Source organism: Pipra filicauda, unplaced genomic scaffold (genome assembly GCF_003945595.2).
Source record: "Pipra filicauda isolate LSUMZ 115617 unplaced genomic scaffold, ASM394559v2 scaffold365_size864120_pilon, whole genome shotgun sequence".
Lineage (NCBI taxonomy): Eukaryota > Metazoa > Chordata > Aves > Passeriformes > Pipridae > Pipra > Pipra filicauda.
In genome coordinates this window covers 510,704-533,540 of record NW_024104493.1, presented here as the reverse complement: position 1 = coordinate 533,540, position 22,837 = coordinate 510,704, and the positions used below count along the sequence as shown (strand labels likewise).

At 38.9% G+C, this 22,837-nt stretch overlaps 1 protein-coding gene and 1 long non-coding RNA gene across 6 annotated transcripts in view; one reads left to right on the top strand and one right to left on the bottom strand.

The window, feature by feature from the left end:
• Window positions 1–1,018: 1,018 nt before the first annotated feature.
• On the top strand, window positions 1,019–22,236 carry ASRGL1 (asparaginase and isoaspartyl peptidase 1). 5 transcript variants are annotated; one of them, XM_039384638.1, is made up of 8 exons: window positions 1,019–1,078; window positions 1,792–1,909; window positions 2,312–2,580; window positions 6,248–6,390; window positions 11,367–11,521; window positions 15,741–15,859; window positions 17,823–17,933; window positions 20,574–22,236. In XM_039384638.1, exons 3-8 carry the CDS (start codon window positions 2,394–2,396, stop codon window positions 20,807–20,809), a joined length of 951 nt encoding a protein of 316 aa, XP_039240572.1. In that variant the 5' UTR covers window positions 1,019–1,078; window positions 1,792–1,909; window positions 2,312–2,393; the 3' UTR covers window positions 20,810–22,236. The 5 variants fall into 5 exon arrangements, with proteins under 5 accessions (XP_039240572.1, XP_039240574.1, XP_027601367.1 ...); XM_039384640.1 differs by lacking the exons at window positions 1,019–1,078; window positions 20,574–22,236 and adding exons at window positions 1,198–1,272; window positions 18,694–20,563; XM_027745566.2 differs by lacking the exon at window positions 1,019–1,078 and adding an exon at window positions 1,207–1,272.
• Window positions 7,300–22,837, bottom strand: part of LOC120323889 — a 31,389-nt gene continuing 15,851 nt past the window's right edge. The window contains exon 3 of the long non-coding RNA XR_005564803.1: window positions 7,300–7,762. This is a non-coding gene — a long non-coding RNA (uncharacterized LOC120323889). The remainder of the gene's footprint in view (window positions 7,763–22,837) is intronic.

Here is a 22,837-nt window from a genome sequence, read left to right as displayed (position 1 = left end):
TAGAAACAAATTGTTCTAGTTCTATCAAGTGACATACTTGTTTTGTTGAATCGTAACATTAGACTAATATTAAAATTTCAACTTAAAGTTACTATGTAAATTTAGTGTTCAGCTGTCCATGCAAACAACCGAAATAATTCCTCTAAACTGTTTAATCTAACTAGCATTCATTTCCTGTTTTGACACTACCTGAAAGCAAGATAAATATTCTATAAAAACAGGGAACACTCTTAAATAATTCACATAAGAAATTTAAATTCCTCTTTGTTAATCCTATCAGTGACAATGAAAAACCATCAGGAGTAGTTCCTTTTAATTAAACCACACTAATTAATTTTCAACCAACCAACCTTCAGGATCAAAATAGATCTTGAATTGAGTGACTTTTGCATCGCCACATCAGTGACTCCCTGCATGGCCACAGCAGGCTGCATCCACTGGTCTCCCTGCAGCCTGGACTACAGCAACACAACAGAGACAACGAAGCAGAGCGGTGGTGAACTAAGCAGGAATGGTCAGAGAAGGCGTCCAAATGCTTGCTGGGTACAGTTTGTATAATTTTGAGAATTATTTGTTTACACTTCTAATTACAAAGGTAAGGAAATTCTGAATTGTGGGGTTTTTTAACAAACTCTATTTTTTCCACCAGCAGCCTATAATTAAAACTAAAATAAACATCAGGCTTATTCCTTGTCTTTGCTGTCAGTTTTGCATCAGTGGGGCCCCATACACCTTATCCACACCTGGCCTGTGCCAACCTGACACAGGCTGGGATACACGATGCTCCCCACAGACCAGAGACCCTTTTTCGCTTACGCAACTGCACCGGCAGCCCGAGCTTTGGGAACGGGAATAATCTGGCTTGGACAGAGGGAAGGGGAAGAGTGGGCACACGGGAAATGCTGCTAGGCATCGATTTTCGGGGAGTGGGGGGTGTGCCATTTTCCTAATTTAACTGGAGGAGAAATCGGGCGGTGGTAGGCGATGAGCTGATGCGACACTGCAACTATGGCCTCGCACAGCGCGGCGAGGGGAGAAGCACGCCGCGGGGTGCACGATGCGGCAGCACCCACTGCTGGTAGTCCAGGGCCGGGGGGAGCGGGCCGGCCCCTGCAGGGTGCTGGGCGGTACCGCCCGGGAACGGGTGGCAGCAGCCGCCATCTTAACTGCGGGCATGCCTCAGCGCGCGCGGGGGGCCATGTCCGTTAAGGGCGGCTGCGGGGCGCGGGGCTCTGCGGCTGCGCCCGCCCGGGCCGGCGCCCAGGGCTGCAGGTGGGGTCCGGAGCCGCGCTCCCGCTCTTCGCGGGGCGGGGGGCTGGCAGCGGGCCGGCGGTACGGCGGGCCCCGGCTGGGTGCGGGGCCGAGGGGAGCCCGTGAAGAGCATGGGAAGAGTTTAGCTACTGGTTGAAATAGAAGCCTGCACGGCCTCGCTTAGGGGATGTTTTGCCCCACGGCGTTCCAGGATGGGGTTTGCTGGGCTCCATGCCTGCTGCCATCCCGTCCGGCGGCCCCCCGCCCTGGGGCAGCAGGAGAGAGAGGAACTGGGCTGCGGGAGTCTCTGTCGGAAAGGTTTGCCTGCAGGATGAGGGAGAGGGAGTTAAGAGTTTGTTCTTCACAGTCTCCAGAAATAGTTGTCCCCGAGAAACTTTCCACGTGGGGAATTTTCACTGAGAGATGCCCTAGATTTCAGTGGGAGATGAGGCTGCTGCTGCTTCTTTGCTGCTTTCTAGAATCAAAAAATGTGATTTGCATCATCGGAGATTCGTAGCAACAATCTCTTTTCGCTCTCAGGAGGCCGTGAGCAGCAACAACAAGCTGTTGCCTGCCAGGTGTGAACGCCTTGTTTTCCTGCACGAAGTTCAAAGTTTTGCAAGAGGTCAGAGGTCTGGGATCCAGGTGGTTGAGCTGGGTAAGCTGTTAACTCAGGTCGGGTCAGCTGCCTTTTTTTTTTTTTTTTGTTGCCGGTTATATATTACTCTACTCAGACAGTGGAGCTACCCATCTAAAATAAAGAGCAGCTAGCAGGACCTCAAATGCTTGTTTGTCTGTAATGTATTATCACCAGACAGGGTTCATACTAAATCACAAGATTGTAGCATAACTTGGGCTGAAAAGGGCCCTTCCTGTGCCACCTGGCCCAGTCCCTTGCTCAAAGCAGGGCTGGCCTTAAAAGTTGTACCAAGTTGCCTGGGGCCTTGGCCAGACCTGAATTAGGAGCTCCCTCGTGAGTACTTCACTTCCCGAAAGGTAAAATGGTTGCAATCAAACTGCCTGTATCTGTTAACTAACCTGCAGTCTTCTCTCCATGTAGAAAGGAGCACGCGCTACAGACTACTCTTTCCAAACAACTAACAGGTGTGCTCTGCTAAAAGCCTTGGGAGGAACTTGGCAGAATGAAGCCTGTCATCGTGGTGCATGGTGGAGCTGGACGGATCTTCAAAGAGCGAGAAGAGGGATGTCGTGCTGGCACTGTCAGAGCTGCGCTTCAAGGTTATGGTGTTCTGAAACGGGGAGGCAGCGCCGTAGATGCAGTTGAGGAGGCAGTACAGTCAATGGAAGATGATCCTCATTTTAATGCAGGTAATTTTTCAAGAATTAAGTGGGCTTAAAATCGTCTTGTATTTCAAGTGTTTTGCCCTGATGCTTCTGAAAATCCTGGCTTGCGTTATTACTGAATTATGCACGTTGCAGTGGAGTAAATACTAGTGTCACAAAACAGTTGATTTCTCAGGATAAAACAGCATGGAGTGTGTGGCAGTTTCTCATGAGTACACTGAGGAAATTGAGTTACTCTGTTAACATTCTTCTTCTCCCATTTCAGTCATGTGGAGCTGTTCATTACTGTGTCATTTATATTCAGTTTTAAGACATGGACTCTATTATGGAGTATATGTTTAATTAACATTCATTTTCAAGGCACTTGGATATAGCTTGCAGCATTTGTTTAAGCCTTAACACTTGTCCTTTATCAGAGGAATGCTGTTCTTGGGGATTTTAGGTGTTTTCCTCTTCATTAATGCTTACAATTAGTTATTTTGTAAATAACGTTACAGAAGTAATGCAGTAATGGTATATGAGTCGTGAATCTATGCAGAAAGAGTTCATAACTGGATTTTCTAATGAGTAATGTAAATTAATGTTAATGGAAGTTGTCAAATATTTTCTCCTCTTGATTTGACTCATTTATGATTTTGATAAGTTTCAGCAAAAAAAAAACCACATTCTCACCAACCTATGTCAGGAATAAACATGGAAGGAAAGACCTGTCAGTGATCAGTGCTTTAGATAACATAACTATTAGTTATATGCTCAGTTAGTTTGCAGAGGTTCATTTTTTCCTGCTTACCTTGCAATTGAGAGCAAGGGAGAGCTTTTATTTCATATGAAACTTTCAGTGTTTTGTTACTGACTTGGGCTGAACATTTTGATTTTTAGAGCGTCCAAGCTGAAATCATGAAGCAAACTTAGACGTGTGGTGTGTACTATTACATAGTATCAGGGTGGCATTCTCTCATTTACTTTTTACTTAACTGGACTTGAGCCTTAAGCACTTGTTCAGGTTTGGCTGTGCTGATCTAAGTGTGGCAAATAGTCTGGTAATCACAGATATCTAATTGTCTTAATGCTCCTTAGATACAACTGTTCACAGTAGCTGGCAAAAATGAGGTGAAAGCTATGTGAAGAGGATGCTGATTGGAGTGCCTGTTTAAAACTCACTGTGTGGTATTTATCTTTATAAAAGAAAAAATCTGGTTTGCTGTAATATTTTCTAGGAAAACACAGACATTGCTAAGAGACAACGATAAACATGGGGAAGAATGGGCATAACGATCAGGTTGTGTCCTTTTTTGAATTACAGGGTGTAGCCATTCTGTGTAGGTTCATCTCGATGTTGGCTTGGTAGAAGGGCTCAGAAGCTATACTGTTGTCTAAAACTACCATTTTAGTGACTTGTGCAGCATAATGAAGCCATCCAGTTCTGCTTGTGATGAGGAAGTGGCCTTGGTTATATTTACCTCATGTGATTGCTTTGGCTAGCAGTGTTCATCAGCTTGGTGTGAATACTGCAGATACATGAATTGACACTGTAGTGGTCCCTGCACACTCTTCCGCAGCCTTTGCAGGGCACAGGACAGATCTGTCTGTAGACAGAGGTAACTGGAGTACTCCTCTCAGTACCCCACGTGTGATTTGACTAATCTTATAGGTTCATTATTTATGTCCCCTTAGATTTTCTGTCTTCTGTTGTCTCTGTTCTTTTCCCAGCCTTTTGCTTAACAAGTGAGCCAAACTTTTTTTTTTTTCCAGCACTGCTGCCAATGGATACCATGCCCTTGGTGGCTGGTAGTCCCTACCTATTGCTTTGAAAGATGGATGAAAAGGCAGTCTGTAACCATCCTACTCATCCTACCTGAAATAACCTGAAGTTCAGTATCTAGGTTTGTTGTAGTGTACAGACTTTCATGGTGGTCAGTGGAATGAAAAAGGTGACTATACAGCTAAGATGTAGGAATTGTGGAAGTAGTGGATGCCCCATCCCTGGAAGTGTTCAAGGCTAGGTTGGGTGGGGCCCTGAGCAATCTGATCTAGTGGGTGACATCCCTGCCCATGGCAAGAGTCCCTTCCAAACCAGGCCTCTCTATGATTCTATGGCAAGTGGGATGAATTGTTCGTAGGGAGCACCTGTCTCTCTTCACTAGCTGTAAGAGGAGGCTTTTGTAGGAAGCTGCCTTTGATTGAAGAAACTGTCTGCATCTGTTTTCTGCTCAGGAAATTTTAGGAAATCCTAAACTGTATCCCATGAGAGATGTCCAGTAGACATACGATACTATTAATGCAGTGGTGAAGGGGCCTGGTAGAGTTTCCCTTGGCATTGTGGTTCTGGTCACTGATACTTAAGAATCTCCTAGTTCTAGTGGGAATTTCAAGGTCATAGGCTAGAAAGCCTACCTTGTCAAAGGAAGTTAAAAGAGTATGGCAGGGTTTAGCTAAGTAAACAAAAAGTACTAACTCCTTACCAGCATAAAGGAAGAGCTGGAAGAATTATGTTAAAGCGGATGGCACAAGGCAATTAACCTGTAAGCTCTTTACAGATCAGTGTAGTCTAGAAATTAACACATTGTGAATGATGCAGGGCTGAACTCTGGAATAGCTTATGCACTCGCAGACAGGCAAAAAATAGCTTTTGGGGAGTGTGTCTGTATGTGGCAGGGGAAGTTTTGGAGATTACAGGAGGAGGATTACAGGATTTTGTTGTCTCTTGTTACAGGGGATTTAACTTCATATATTCAGGTCTGAAGTACACTGGTATAGAAGTCTTATGTCAGTTATTAACAGTGGTTTCTGACCTGCTTTAGTACTGGTTTAACAGAAAGAAAAAAAATTGCTTTAGCTATCTGCAATGTTCAGGTCTCTCTACCTGAGCTAATGTGTAAATCTGCCATGTTTTGGTTTGGCTTTTTGCTTCTTTTTAGGTTTAGTCTTCACCATCCTTATTAGCAAGGCTTGTGCATTTGATGACTTAAAACGTGTTATTCCCCTGAGATACAATTATTGGCATTACTTAAAAACCCCACCCTATTTGCATTGTCTCATTTTTTTATCTCATTAATTTTCAACTAGATTAGTAATAGCACTGATAATTATAGAAGAAAATAACTACCCAACATTTTATTCCTTAATTTTTATTTTTTTAAATTACTTTACTGTTTTTATTTGGTAATGAAGAACTTATTTGAGGCTTTTGCTACAGCAGTGAGTGGATGCTTTTATTCTGCTCCGTTATTTTGGCAGTTTCTTGGAGTGCTGTATGACACTAATCTGTTGATAGGATCAAATGCTATAGTATTTCTTTAGGTTATGTTGTATCCTCCTTTGGAAGAACTGTAAGGTAAAATACTTTTGTGCACTCAAAAGTGATCTGAGGAATAAAGAATTCTGTTTGTGATTGTTGTTTTAGCTTTTGGACCAAGTATATAATTTGGGATGTGATTGGAAGTGCTTTTCATCTTACAAAAAATAAAACTTGATTTTAAAGTAGATGTTGTACTCTGTGAGACTTCTCTTAATGGCTGGATTTTGTGGTTATACTCAGCAGTGTTTCTGCTGAGATACTTTCAGTAAGTCAGCAAACTGGGAAAGAGAAAAGTTGCTTGATAAGAGCTAATAATTGAATCACCTGGTGGTTAGGTCTTAATGACTTTCTTCTCTTTGTCTTCCTCCCTAATTTTTTTTCTTTTGTCTTAAGGTTGTGGATCTGTTCTAAATGAAAAAGGTGAAGTAGAAATGGATGCCATTATAATGGATGGAAAAAATTTAGACTCTGGAGCAGTATCTGCAGTTAAATGCATAGCAAACCCAGTAAAACTTGCTCGACTTGTTATGGAAAAGGTATGCTGGTTATAAAGCATGTTTTTCCTTAGAACTTCATCCAGTATATTGATACACATCAATGATGATATTTGTGTAGTGCTTTAAGGCAGGAAAGAAGGGAGAAATGGATGAAAGTGTTTGGAAGTTATGGTCATGACCATGAAGCATTTTTATTTTAAGGGTTTTTGAGAGATATTTATAAAAAAAAAATAACATTCTAAGAAAACATAAATTCTGCTTTCTCAAGGAGAAATTGAAATATGCATGTTGGTCTCCTGTAGTTCCACAGGTGGTGTTCAAGATATTTATTTTCTTTATTTTGTTCCCTTGTTTTTTGAAGAGCTTTTATGCTGTCACTGAGTCTTCTGCTTGATCTCGCAAGATTAAAGTTGGATAATACATTGTTCACTTTGCAGTGATAAGGCACTGGATTAAATGACCCAATTACGTATTTGGCCATGTAATGCATTCTTACATTGTTCCAGATAGTCTTCTCCATTGTGACCTGTCAGATGGTAGCTCTGGTGCAAAGTTGTAGTCTTCCAGCAGTAGAGGGTAACAGTAGCTCTGTTGGGTGGTGACTGATTTTTCAAGAGACTCAAATTTATCAGGGCAGCAAAATGATTATTACTTGACCTTCTACATAAGATCAGTCCCACATTACTCCACTAAGAAGTCCACCTAATATTTGCCACAACAGACTTCTCTTATTTTTCAGAAATGGTGGCTACTGGTGTGTGTCAGGATGGAGTAGATCATTTGTGTGATATTTGCATCTGTTTTACTTGGCAGTGATCAGAGTTTGTACTGTCTTTGGAGTTCACACTTTTCATCCTGCTCATGCAGCTGCCCCGTTGCTGAAAAGGGTTTCATATTCACTTATGAACAAAGAAGACTTTTATGTTTCTTTAACCTTTTAAAGTGACTTTTGAGGAAACCAAACCTCTTTTGGTGATCTATAAAGATGATTGAAATTTAATTTGTCCTCAGTGGCCTCCAAGGGAGATAGGGTTTTTTCATGTCCAAAACTGGAGGATGGTCCTGTTCTTAGAATCAGAACATTTCACTAAAACATTTAATATAAATACTTTGTTTTCTGGAAGACATACATTTCAATAATGTTAAAACTTGCAATGAATAAGGTTTTTTTCCTTCAGTTGGCTTTTATTTTGTCATTCAGCTAGAACAATAGTAAGTATAGGTGGTAGACAGCTTCACAAAACCAAATTTTTCAAAATTTGTGAATGTAGATGAAGAGTTGGGGGAGAGATGTCTTTAACGTGTTGTATTTCACTTAATTTCATTCTTGGAGAACTTCTTTTAATGCCCATTGTTCACTTCATATTCCAGAATCACTGATTTATTTTCTTGTCTTGTCCATGACAAAATCCTATTTAAGTGAACACAATATTGTTGGATTTTGAGAACATAACTTTACAAATTCTGTTTTAAAAATCAAAGAAACAAAAAAAAAGTCAAAAAAACCCCACCAAACAAAAAACCCTCTCCTTTGTCCATCTTGTCTCTTACAAGGTCTTTTTGTCATTGTGTTGTTTCTGGTGTTCAAAAGTTTTGAGGCTAAATTTGAAACAAAATCATAAATTCTGCTCTACAGGACCAAGTATAATGGTGTAGTCCTAAAGCCTTAACATTTTTGCCCAGAGACAAAAAAAAAATCTCTGTAGATGATAAAGTTCAAATGTAAATGGCCTAAATGGCTTAATATAGCTCAAGATGAGTTTCTGCTCCTTCTCCATCAGGTATTATAAATGGGAATACCAACTGATTCTGCTTTTCTGTTCATCTTGGACAGGAATTTTGGGACACCAACCCAAGCTATTTCACAGTATATTTCATAGTGTGTTTTGTTTTACTGTGCATAATTAATTTTTTTTCAACTTTGTGACCAGTGGGTAATAAGACTAATTTTCCTGGGGTCTTAAGCATGTGTAATTATTTTCCAGTGTTTTTGAGATGCCTCAATGCCATAAAGAATTTTGAAACGTGCAGTTCCCGAAAACAAACCAACCAACCAAAAACACCCTCCCATCTGCTTGTAATTGTATTTCCATCATATTATGGAACAGTATGGGCTCCATCTGGTGGCCAGAGTAGCTCCTCGAGATTGTTCTTGCACACATTTATCCCTTTGGGATGTCAGTTTCCCACTGGGCTTAAACTTGTCCAAACCTGTCAAGTAGAAAAAAGGAGGACACCACAATAATTTCTATTCAGCATTTACCATGCTGTCAATCACAGAGCTTCTAGAGGTGCAAGTCTTTTACTATGTTCACTGATGTTACAAATTCTTGAGAAAACAGTTACGTGTTTGTTGAATTATTCCTGTTTGTAGTGAACAGAAATGGAATGATACATTGAAATGAATTTTTTTTTTCAAATAGGGGGTGTAACCCCTCCCAGCTCCAACACTTCATTAGATGGGCTTCTCATGAACATTAGAGAACTAATTTATTGCTATACATGAACTGCATATGTGTTCCCCTACTATATTTGCAGCTCTTTACATTGGACAAAGGAGAATTTAGCTTAGAACACAGACTTCTTAATGCAAAGGGCTGGATTTTTGCTGTGCTCTGCGCTGCCAGAATTGTCAAATAAAGAACCGTGAGGATCTGAATTTCAGGTCAGCTGCAGAAGTTTGGGAGATTTGCCCCATTTCCCATGAAATTAACTAAACTTGCCAGCATTTCTTCTTGTTAGTAAGATGTCTGGAACGCCTTTTTTTTTTTTTTTTTTTTTGTCCTTTTGAATTACTTTTTATAAACGTCTCCCAGAAAAATTAGGCGCTCTAAGTTAGCAACCATATTCATGAAACTGTGGACAGATGAGACAGAAAAATGTGCTTTTGTGTTGTTCTACCATCTCTTTTGATTGACAAGATGTGTTGGAGAGAACTTCTTCCAGTAAGGACTGAAAAAGAAAAAAAGAAGACAACCACAAAAGCCTATCATAGAAGCTTACTCCTCTTTATGCAAGTATTTCTTGTTTGTGCAGCTTAGGAAGGTATGTTATCTGAATCTGCGTATGGGAGGGAACACTTGGAAAATGTTTTTAGAAATAACTTCCATTTATCACTGTAAAATACACTTAAAAACTGTATTTTTAAAAATCTTATTTAAAGGACCATTAATTGCTGAAGAAATCAAGTGATGGAGGACACATCCTCCTGCTACAGATAAAGACAAAAGAAAATTGCAGTGTCTTTCCTGAAAAAAAACTCCACCAATCAAAAAAACCCCACACTTACAGATAAAAACCAAAACTAGTTTGAATTTTGGATCGTGTACTTCTGATTGGGTTAGTGGCAGTGGCAGAGGGGGGCAGCATTGCACTAAGAAGTTGGCTTTCAAGTCAAAGAACACTACTCACCAGCTTTGTTAGAAATAGGTAGGTCTTATGTTAGAAATAGGTAGGTCCAGTAATGTCACTCAGCACGTAAGCCTGATGTCCATTCTTTCACATATACAGAGGACCTATTCCTTTTAACCTTTATTCTTGTTCCCTAAAGCAATACTCTCACGAATTGAGGATTAATTAAAAGGCATTTAAATTTTAGAAAACGTTTGATTCAGGGCCACATCATCAGGAATGTTTCTGAAGTGTAGCCACATTTCCCTCTTCTGTAACTGTCCAAAGGGGTTAGTGCAGAGGCTGTGATAGGCTTAAGTAGAGATCAGTGTCTGATTTGGGGAGATGTTTGTTTGTTATCCTTTAATAAACAATGCAGTGCTATGGGTTGGTCATGATAGTGATTACTTGTCATTGCTTTAGAAATCAACAGAAGTTGATGGTCTGCAACATTGTAAAAATGCAAAGCTTTGAGATCTAAATGTCTTGCAGAATATAGCATGACACAGAAATGCCGTCCTAGCTTCTGGCTGAGAGCTGCATATGTGCCACTTTGGTGCTTTGCAAGGCTCTGCTGGCCTGCTGCCTCCAGCATCAAGTGGTTCTACTTTTTGGACCTCAGCTGGTGCCTGTGTGCTGTGATGCTGCGTGGTTATAAGAGCTTGCTTGAAGTTAGGTGCTGTGCTCTGAAATTGCTCCATACTGTATAGTCAGACCACTGCTCCTCCAAAACCTTCCCAGGCTCTGATGAGTGATTAACAGCTGTGCAGTTGTGCAAAAAGTTGATGCTTACTTTTTGACATAGATTTAAAAAAAAAAAAATGAACAAACAAAAGAAATCAGATTTTAGAGCTACTACTAAAGTTTAAGGATTAATTAAACAAATTTATCTGGCAAGTTTTTCTGAAATATTAATTAACCCAGCTGTACAAATTTTGAAGCATGGAATTAACTAAGGTTGTTGAATTAAAATCTGGTCAAAGTGCTCTGTAAATAAAGGAATCCAAATAGAACTTGCAAATGTTCTTAGAAGAGGGCAAATGTATTTTGGTTGAGCCCATTAGAACAGTTTTCTGTTCTTAAATTTGAAATTGAGTCTATAAGAATAGCAGCTAGTTGAAGGATATGTTTAAAATAAAATTGTTCTCCTGATGTTAAGAAGCACTTCAGTATATGATATTTACATTTGTTGGTTATTTTACTATGTGTAATGCCTTTAAATGGAACAGGAGTTTATTTACCATTCCTCTAAGTAAAATCCTTCTATATCCCTTAGTTAACTGGACTAAACAGTTAGTTATGTAGTGATTTGGTGATTGACTGGAAACAGTACAAAGAAGTTGCATACAAATTAGCAAAAGAACAAATTTACCAATTTTTCTTCTCCCGTTATAGGAAGTGTGCACTAGATAAATGCAGTTTTCTACTAATGATGTGCTTTGGAGAGCTGACTTTTTTCAACTGTAGTGGAAGGGCATATGGACATAGAAATCTAGAAAGTTTAAAAATAAAATGTGGAATTTTCTTTATGTGGATACATCTAAAAATAAAGAGTGATTGTACAAAGCTGCTCAGTACAAGACAAAACAAGAACTGTCAATGAATCTCATGTCTATCTTCTGCAGACAAAGCACATGCTGCTGACTGATCAGGGTGCACACCTGTTTGCTCGGGCCATGGGTATTCCTGAGATTCCAGGGGAGAAACTAGTAACCGAGAGATCCCGTGAGAGATGGAGGAAGAACCTTGAACCAGATTTCAACCCTGAAGATTTTCAGAAGTAGGTAAAATTTTTCTTGAATTCAGGTAATTTAATTTGTGCCATCTGGTTACCAAAACACAACCCACAACCAAAAAAACCAACCAAAACCCCTTAAACAAACCAACCAAGAAAACATACAAAACCAAAAAAACCAACCAAACAAACAAACCCCCTTGAAGGCCTGTATTTCAAATGTTACATGGTTTGATACAGTCTTTACAGTATGTCTTCAGTGAAAGTACTGGAAAATCAAGCTTTCAATGAATTTGCTCAAGTTTAAATGACTGGAACCAACTCTAATAAACTTGTTGCTGCTTAAGGAGATTGTTTGTCACTTTAACATAGCATAGGTTTTACAAAATCAGAACTCGTTGTTCCTCTTAAAATCGCCAGTTACAGAAGAGCATAGAGCAGCTTTAAAAAACAGCAGGTGTACTTTTGTATAGCTCTTTTTCATGGAGGAACTGTGATTTTAGAAAACCTCCAGTACACATTTCAAAACAAGTCCATGAAAAAAATTTAAGAAAGCTGATCTCAGTTAAGTAGATGATCAGATTTGTCTTTAAACTGGACTAGGTAGTTAAATGACATCAGATTTTGGCCAGTAACTCCTTCCGAGTGCTGATTGTGGCTATTGTTTATGAAAAGGAATGAAAAAAATGACCAAGAAGTTCAGTGGTGGGTATGAAGGGAGATGCTACTGGATGGTATTGCCCAACAGCAAAACGAACGTCACTTGAAAAACAAGCCAGTCTCATATAAAGTGAAGGGGAAAGTGAGGTGGACATGAAAAGGAATGAAAAACATGAGGTGTCAAAAATGGGGTTTATGCCTGTGAGGTAGGGATAAATACCAAATTGTTTTGAGCTTCCATTTGTATGTCAGTGATTGTGCCGCAGGACAGCGCTGTATTACATTACATATATGCTGTACTATGTGCTGTTCATCTGATTTTTTTTAAATAGTAGTAATGAGAGAAGCAGAACTGAATTTGTAGATCAAAAGAAGTAAATTTCTTCTGTGGGCATGTTAATTAAAGACTTTGAAACAAGGCTATAAACTACAAGCTGTATGTTACTTTCAGTAGATTGCTAGAAGGAAAAAGAAATTAATAAGGCAAGCGTAAATATGGTCTTGTAAACAAAGTGATGTTGCTCCTTGACCATAAGGTCTCAGTCATAGTTCATCTTGTACACAAAAGAAGTTTTCTTTTGATACATGGTCTGTCCAAGGACTGTGTGGTATTGCCATTCATTATGAAGAATTTTGAGGATGGTGTAACCTCTGCTGCCACTTGGTCTCCTACACGTATCAGTTGGAATGGTATGGCATCTGTCTCCATTCATTCTTTGTAACTGCTTAATTTTTAAAGTTTTTTTCTGATAACAGTGTTAGGCATCTTCAATTTCAGCATTGTCTTGCTCTGGAATATCTGATAATAGAAAACTTGTGTATCTCTGAAGGGCTCAAGACTTTTTCTGGTGTTGGCCACGCTGTTCTTTTTCTGAAAACCAGTGCCCAAAACATCAGCACAAGTTCACAAAGTTGAAAACAGGTCGTTTTTTATGCAAGCTCATTTCCTTCTGTATCACATGTGGAATGTTCTTTTTCTCTGTTATGTCCACAGTGATTACACAGAAACTTGCCTGAGGCAAACAGACAGAAGGTGAAGTAGTGTTAGTCAGAGGCAACATAATACCAGATCATACTGGGAATTTGAAGGTTGATGTGTACTTAACTTCCAGTGCTCTGGTCCTCACAATGTTGGAAACCATGGGATTTTATAGGCTTTCCAGGCAAAGTCTGGTGTCTCCATGAGAGATACCTTTCTCTTCTGCTGATTAGGAGCCTGCATTCATTTATGCTAAAAGCTTAGGATTCCGTTGCATGTACGACATTCCATCTTGCACACCTTTTGCTGAGAACAAGGTGTGGTTTGATTTATCTGCAGTCTCTCACTCCAAAGATTCTCTGGCATACCTTTGATAAGAATCACTGGAGGTTGCCTTAGAACCCCACAAAAAGGGAGTTGAGTGTGCCTGTAGTAAATGGGCTCCTAGCCCCTCTGTGAATGCACTGCATGAATAACTCGAGGAGGTGTTAAATAACAAGGGCCTGACAGCAATCAACAGAAAACCCTACTACTGATGCAGGGCTAAGAGACAAACAACAGATACCTTATTAGTTGAATGGGGATAGAATAAGTACATGTCACTTCATGGATATTGGATAATGAAAGATTTAGACAAGAGGGAATGAATAAATCCAACTAATATATTTTGTATCACAGTATATGCAGTATATAAGAATAATTCTTGATTGAAGAAATCCCTAATAGCATCCTCTGGTATACCAGAGGTACTTGCTGAGGTTTTTGCTACTGTCAATAACTAACAATAGAGATTGCATTATAGTATGATATTTCTACTTAGGCAGTTTTGCCTGCCTTGGTAATATTTTGGAGTCAACTATCCATGCAAAAAACCTGTTTATATCTTCTTTGCCTTTGTTCTGAAGATGAACAAAGAAAAGGTTACACTGAAGCAGTAAAAAAGTTTAAAGGGGCAGTAAGAAATACAGTATAGTTGTTTATGTGCTCCACTGCAGATAAGGTATGTTGGACACACTCACTTTGGAATTTATCAACAGTTGTGCTCTCATACCAAAACAGATAGCTGCTGTCTGTGTGATCTGCGTGTTTTTATTCTCACAGTTTCTTAAGATAAATACTTACCTAGAAAAATATACATCTGGATGTACCTTTCTTAACATCTGAGGAGGATCTAACTTTAGTTGGTTGAAGGGTGCCGCATGAATGTGCAAGAGAGTACTGAATTTACTCATGTTCTTTTCAGCAAATCATTTGTAACAGATGGATGGGTGGGAAGCCCATCTGCACCATCATATCAGTTTGAGATGAGGTCCATATCCACAGAAATGTCAGAGCAGTTTGTAAGGCCTGTGATTCATCAGTCAACTTTGAATTGCTGTGAATGAAGTGTAGGGACTGACAGTATGATATTTTACATAAGCAGGAGCGAACAGGAAGTTGGTTTTCTGAGAAAGTGACTGTGGGTTTCAGGGTACACAAGGACTTTGTCTGACTTAATTAGCTGAGATTTTGTGGAGCTATAGAGAAACCCTCACCAGTGTCCAGGCAACTTCCCAAGATATTCCTGTTCCAGTTGCCTGTTGAGTTAGTTCCTTGAAGGATTATTACGAATTCTTCTCCTGTGTGGAAGGATGCAGATTATGCCTTTTTTTTTTTTGTATGCTTCTAGCCAGATAGTGGTTTATGTTCCTATGTGAAATGCTGGAATATGTGGACATTTAAACTGTTGCTTCTCACTAGTGTCTTGCTTCTCAGTGTTGCAACTGTTACAGTATAACAGGCTTTTTTTTTCTTCGAACATGACTACACATGTATGATTTGAGCAGTCTATTGTATATGTCTTTTCTGTGCTGAAGAAATAAAGCAATAGTTGAGACTTCTGTTTTCTTCAGTGCATGAAGATTTTTAAAATGATGTGCAGTTTCAGCGGATTCTACTGGCCAAGTGATTTAAACCTCAAGATTGCTTAGCTACAGAGTACAAAGATGAAAATATGTATTAATGATGCATTGTGAGCAGTACTAGTTGAAAGGCACATAAATAACCTTTTTTTTTTTGTAGCATTCAAACATTAGGGGGAGTAAGGAAGAGGAAAGAGGAGGAACAGGAAGGAAATGATTCAGTACGTGCATAACATTACTGTCCTTTTCTGTATTCACTTATTTACGTACATTGTCATTAATAATTCCGGTTAACCTCCTCTTGAGACAGTGGAGCCAATTGTTGCATCTTGGAGTTGCCATTTAGGGGAAAGTTGTGTGTCAGTTTGTGTGTCAGCCAAAAAACTACTCCAGAACTATGATGACTAGAAGTATTTCTGCCCTGTCTGCTTTTGCTTTGTGGGTTTTTTCCTCCCCAAGTCGAAGTTTCCATGCTATGAAGGTAAACAAGTCATGGGGGGAGATTAAAAAAAATGAGTGTTTTCTACTCTGTTAAATATAAAGTGAGAATTGTTACATATTGCTTGTTATTTTTGCAATGAGAAGCATAGCAAAAATAGCTTTATGATGAGCAGTACTTCTTTTGTAGTAATCTTTTTTTAAAGCTACCTGGAAAATAAATGCAACATGCTTTGGCAGGTATGCTTTAATTCTATCTAATTTTGTGAACTGTTTTTCTTGGCAGAGACCTTGGAACAGTCGGTGCTGTTGCTATAGACAGTGAAGGCAATGTAGCTTGTGCAACATCCACTGGAGGACTCTCTAATAAACTGATTGGCCGTGTTGGTGACACACCATGCATAGGTATGGGGTGTGGGATCTTACCTTTCATTTTTTGGAGGTATCTCATTTAAAGAAAGAAAAATAAGTATTGTACCACTCTCCTTTTCATTAGTGAAACGCACATAAATACTAGTACATCTGAAATGGAGATCTAACATTTGGATGTATAAAAGCTCAAGCTTCTTACAGCACGGAGATTGCAAGAAAGGATTGGGAGTAGAGGTGTAGTGCTGTCATTATTATTGTCATCCAACACTTTTTTGTATGGAAAATGTGGATGGAAATTTCTTTTTTCTGCTCTTTCATAAATGTTAACAGTTTTTTCTTGTGTTTCCTTTCTGTTGATTCTGATAAAGCTGTGGTTTTTTACATCTGTGCTTTCAACTAAGTCAAAAAATGTAGCCTGCTGTATATTAAGATGCTGTTTTCTTGATACTTAAGGAAGTAGGTGTAATTGCAATTACTATTTGTTTTATCAGTGAGTGAGAATTATAAAGTGACTGGCAACTTTGAGTAAATTCCTGTTCTTAGAGAGCCCTGATAAGACTACCTCAGAGCCTAATAGATGTGTTGTGGAATAAAGGAAATATTTTAAGAGATCTCTTATACAAGTATAAAGAAACACTTAAAATCCTTTCCACAGACTTCTTCCTCTCATAGAACAGACTTGTCATTTGATTGCTTTAGGGTTCTACCATACAGCTGGGATTTGGAAAATAATTATTTTTAGTAAAGCATGTTCCAAACTCAAGTAGCACTACTATTGGCAGTATATGATTATGAAGAAACTAGTACTATCTTTATTTTGCACATGAAGTTGCTAATGTTTTGGTACCCTCTGCATTTTGACTATTGACTATATAGTCAAAATATATTTGACTATATTTTCAGCTTCATTTCTAGCTTCAGCTTTCTGACTGCAGATATCCTTCTGTGTAGGTTATGTTCAGGGTTCCTGTAGTTTGGGACATGGTTCTATGAAGGACAAGTGAAACTGGGCGCTGTTGAGCATATTGCTTGTAACTTCTGGTCTCACTAGACATCTGCAGGCTTGGAAACAGAAAAGCTGTGCTTTTAAACATCAGAGGTCTAGTAAAGGGCCTTTGACAGACTGATTGTGGCAGTGTTTTTCCATGTGTAAATCAGGGTCCATTGAAAGGGTCTGATCACGAAAGTACATGAGGGAAGAAACTTTCATTGCTCTTCTAAGGCTCTTTCCCGTCCCGCAGTACCTTGTTTATAATGCTGTGGTATGTTTCTTTCTAGCTCCTGGGAAATATTTTTCTTAGGAGATGTGCTAGAAACATGGGTATTGAGCAAGCAGAAGCTTGGTGGAGAGCAACAGGGTGTGGAATGTGCCAGCAAAACAAGGATGGGACAAAAAAAAGGGGGGGGAAGGGGAGTTCAACAAAAAAACCACTCTGCTTGTGATGAGGACTTTGAAGATTCTTCAGGGGTGCTTTGTGAGGTTTCACTAGAGCCCAGGCTCTTCAAATCTTTTACAAGCTGTTGTGGGTAAGTTCCCCTCAAACTTTGGTCAGTTCACCAATGTCCTCACAAGATCTTCCTTCGTATCTTCTCAGTTGGTAATGTTGTGTGACCTGGCATTCTGCATCCCATCACTATCTTGCTGGTCCTTAATATACCCTCCCTTGCTGTTCTGGAAAATAGTTTTGCTTATCCCTGTGGAGTGTTGGCCTGCTTCTGCTTCTTGTACCACAAGCAGATCAGTAGTCTCTCTCAACTTGGCAGCTGACTTGCTCCCACAGTTGTTGATCTCTTTCATATATTTAACTTTTCAAACAGGCAGAAATGAGAAAGAAGCATTAATGACACTTTGCTCCCAGAAATGCAGAAAGCTAATGGACCTTTAGGATGAAATATTCGGTACCTATTTTAAACAGTGAAAACAATGAAGGGCTTGTAAATTATATTATAGAATTATAATATAGAATTTTTCTTTTTTTTTTTTCCCTCTGAAAAGGAAGTGGAGGTTATGCTGATAATCATTCTGGTGCCACTTCAACCACAGGACATGGGGAGAGCATTATGAAAGTGGTCTTAGCCCGACTGATCCTCTATCACATGGAGCAAGGTATATCCCAAACTTCCTGTAAGCTGAAATAATGAAGATATGAAACATTGATAATGACAGGTTTCAGTTTATCTACTACCATGCTAGAACAGGTGTCAGAAGAGTTGCTCCCAGGGATATGCGGATGGGTCACCTCTCTTTAAAAACAAAGTGAAGTACTAAAGTATTAATAAAGGTAAACTAGCTGAATTGGACAGAATTATCTCTGCTGCCTGATATTTAATCATGCTTTAGATCAGTGTACATTGAAAGACATTACTGTCTACTTTGTTTAACTGAAGTTCTCTTTAATATTTTTTCCTAATTATAAACTAAAATTTTGTGAACAGGAGATAGAAAACAAAAGTAAGATACATTTAAGGAAGCAGTAAGGGGGAATGCTAGAGACACAATTGGAACTGAAATTAGAAGATATAGGATATTGCCTTTCTAATAAACTATAAAGGTCTTTATTTTAACAACTCTGATTACAGCAACAGAAATTCTTTTAAGACTTTTTAACCATGATTTCAATTTTCATTTTGTTTTGGAAAATGTACTAAACTGACTGGGTGGGTATGTGGTAAACAGCTGACACAGTATGTCTTATATGACTGTAATATAATCTGACTGTGGGATGACCCTTTGGAGCTTTACCTTCCTGAGTTAGTCTGTCATCTAAACCCTTGATTATGTTACAGCCTATAAACATAGCCAGACAACATACTTGTATTGCATGCAGTTCAAGAATCATTAATATAGATATCACCATTATTTTTAGAAAGCTGTAGCTTCGGGGCAGTACAGTGTAACTTGCTTTGAGATCAACCAAACTGGAAATAATTGGAAAATGTTCAATTAACATTTTCATTGGAGAAGCAGTAAGTACAGAGACAAGTAACAGCTGAGAATATTTTTGTTATGCTTTATAGAGCTGTTTGCATATAATGGGTGAATTTCTCTAAATCTTTGATATGACAGTTTCAGCATAAAATACAACGTACAGATTATTTCCCAAAGCTCTAACACATTATGCTCTCCCTTACTCTCTATGTTATGTCCCTAACTATTCAATTTGTGAATAGAGCCTTCTAAGCTCTATTCAGTCTAAACTGTGTAAAGCAGTTTCTTCTCTGGCTTTAAGTTAAGTGCATTGCAAAACTTATGCATTGACAGCAGTTATCTGGCTTGTGATTAATCAGTATGAAAGGCAAATGAGTATCAAATTAAAAAGTTTATTGAAAAAAAGAGAAAAAGAAAAAAATGAACCCATATGTATTAATGTCTAATTGATTTGCTCTTGTTCACCCTGCCAGTGCTTGCTTTACCTTCATTTATCCTGCCCAGAAGTATAACTCAGCTGCCAGGAAAATATGTCAGCAATAGACTCCCCCTGCCCCCCCCCAAAACATTTCCATGAAGGCACTGAAAACAAACCCTCAAGTTATTGTAACTTTTGAGTCCTTGAACTGAAGTTGCATATTCGAGAACAACTACAGAGCTCTCATAATTCTCTTTAGCTATTCAGTAATTCACTTACTAAATATCTTCTTTTGGACGAATGCTGCAAAATTTACTTTCATATTTTAGGAGTGAATTGCTTTGCCATTCTTAGCAGCTGCTGGAATCTTTGTCTTATGGTGGCAGCTGTTGTCTTGGTGAAAAATCAAACAGTGAAATACTGACCCTTTGAAGACAGTGCCACTGACTTGAATAGTCACAGTGTCACCCGCACGTCAGAGAAAGGAGCTTTATCCTGTCAGTCACCAGTGCTGTGAATAATCCTGACTCTGATGGTTTTATTTGGTCTTAACTCAAAATTTGCAGGGAAAGAAAGCATGAAGGTCAGTTTTTGTTCTGTAACCTAAGCCACATAACATTACTGAGGGAATATATCTTAGGGCAATTAGGCCAAGCCAACTGCGTTCCTGAATGTTTATTTAAACTGGTAGTGAACAGGTATCTTGCAGCTATTAGAGGTCTGTGTGTATGACATTCACATTCAATTTGATTTATTTAGAAAATATTCCTGTTAATGCAAATCAAGTAATGAAAAGCTAAAGTTACTTTGCTGGTCCTTTGTCTGATGTCTAGTACATTGAGACCTCATCTTGCCTGATAGTTTCAGAAGTTTTAGGAAGAGTAATGCTGATTTTTGGTTTTGATAACTTATGACAATGTGAAGTAATGTGCTTTGAGCTCTGTTGCAGCCAGTGCACTTGGAACAGAGATGATGACTGAAATGTTTGATTGTTTTGATGTGGGATTTTTCAAACTGTAAATGCTTTAGACCTAGCTTGTGACAAAGCTGTGATGAAAACCTTGCAAGTTGGCATTTTTCCCTTCAAATGATGGCATAAGAAACATTGTCTCTTGAACATAGAGTTGGTGAGTTAGTTTGTCTCAAACACTGAAATGGAATTAAAATCTGAAGCTATTCAAATAAATATTTGCAGCAGCACCACACCACAGCAGCTCTTAGCAACTGTACAGAGCCTTCCTATAAACAGTTCCTTTGATACACTGGAAATTTCTTGCTGATTTAGTTTTTTAGATTTTAGTAATTAGATTTGACTGGCTCTGTGGGGAGGGGTAAAACTTGGAGTTTTGAAACTAGTGTCAGGACAGATGCCATGAAAGTGATCTTATTTTTCTTTTCAGGAATGTCACCAGAGGTGGCAGCGGACACTGCATTAGACTACATGAAGACAAGAGTTGGGGGCCTGGGGGGTGCCATTGTTGTCAGCAAGGCAGGAGAGTGGGCAGCAAGGTTCTCCACCAAGCAAATGTCCTGGGCTGCTGTAAAGGATGATGAGCTGCATTATGGGATTTGTGCTGGGGAGAAGCATGTAAAATCTCTTGATGAAGCACTTGTATCTGCAAGTGAGGGACTGTAAGCATGAAGAAATGTTGGCTGAGGAGGAATGAAGATCTCCAGTTTTCACTGGAGGACAATGACAGTTGATTTTGTCCTTCTGAAAGATCTGTACTTCTTTGTGGAGTGGCATTGCCACATTTACATTCAAAACAAAACCTAGATGTAGTTCTCTAGTGGACATGGATATATGTGTAATCTTTTAATACCTTTGTGAAGTCAAGAGATCCTCCTTTTCTAGATAAGAAAGAGAATGGTCAGTAGGTTTTGTGGGTAGCATGCCGTAATCCTACATTAAAGGGAGCCTGAGTTTCAGTATTAGAGAAACTCCTTTCCATGCCCATTTTCATAGACTGCTGCCAGGATGATTTGAGAGATGAATACCTATTAATTAAAAACCGAATTTTGAAAATCCAGAGTCTTTTGAGCAGCCATCCCATGATAACAGATTGCTAACTGTCAGTGACGTACCACCCAAGAGCAGTGAAGAGTTAAGACTCAGTGATCGTCACAGGCTTGAAGTAACTGTCAGGGGAAATAATGGAGTAAAAAGAATAACTTTTCTCAGAAAAGGGAAATGTGATGCAGTCTAAGGAGCTGTAATTCTGTGCACTGACATCAGACCAGAGACCACAACAAAGTAGGCTACAATATTTCAAAGTATATGTGGATAGTTAACAGGAAAGATATTGATGTAGTATCTGGGGTAATAACGAAGGTCATGATTTCAATAAAAATAACAGCAGTCTTTACTACTCAAATGCAAAGGTGATAGGCACCTTTTAAGTGTAAATCTGAGACAGAGAGATGCTGATTAACTGGAAAAATAATTCTCTAAGTGATGAAAACAAGCTGTACTAAACCAAACAAAACTGCCTCTTAACAAGCTTCTTGTATGAAGTCTGAAACATCTGCAGAGATTTTCTTTTTTAAAAAGAACTGATGTTTTACATTACTTCTGATACAGTTTCTTTGTTAGGATTTTGGGGTTTTTTTCTATTTTCTGACTCAACCATATAATTCTTTTTGTTAAAAACTGTAATAATTTTATGGATTTCAACTGGTGACTAGGTTTCCTCTCTGGGCAGATTTGTATGTTCAAATTGCATGCCATCATTCTGTGGTTTGTTCCTTTACAAGATAGCCCATAAAAAAAATCTTAAATCAGGGTTTTAAACTACTAGTGTCCTAACTACAATAAACTGTGTTACTGAGTCGGCGCATAAAGAATGGTAGGGTTGCCAAGACTGTCTGACCTGCTCTCTACTTTGATCCATGGTTTCTTAGATGTTGCAGATGACTGAATATGGACAGTGATGGTTCAAGAGAAGATGGCACATGCAAAACATAACCTTGGAGTATTCGTGTACTTTGTTCAACAGAAGATCATGTAGAAAATGGCTACTATGTGATCATCAGATGTTAATAAAACAGTATCAGTATTTCTGATGTGCTTATTGGTATTTTACTTCCTTTGAGTAAAAATTAAGTTATCAGTATTGGCATAGCTTCATTTCCAAAATATGTCCAAAATATTTGTGATATTTACCTCACCTGTCCATAGTGGAAGATTAAATTCAGGACAGGTAATAGAAAATATGATCTCCATGAGTGCAGCCAAAATTCACTTTTCAGCATTGTTTTCATGAAATTGTTCAAATGAAAAAGAATCAAACTTGAGGGATGCTTTGTAGAGCTAAATGGTGATACATAGGCATGGATGCAGGCTGTACACAAGAATACAAGTATCTTGTCATATACCAGCTTTGTCAGATTAGCTTCTCTGTAGAAGGCATACACCTAGTAACATTTCCTTTGCTTGAAGTAGCTGGGGGGAGGAGCATTTAACCAGTACTGCTGTAACACCTGCTGTACCATCTTTGTCAAGCTCTGTTTATTTGTTATGTTTTCCTATTGGATGTAAGCCTGTTCTGGTCACAGTCCAAGCTGACCAAAACCCAAGTGATGGTTAGTGTAGCATCAAGCATAAGCTAATACGCCTGCTGGGTGGTTTATTGGCAAGGGCTTGGCACTACGCTAACCCTGACAG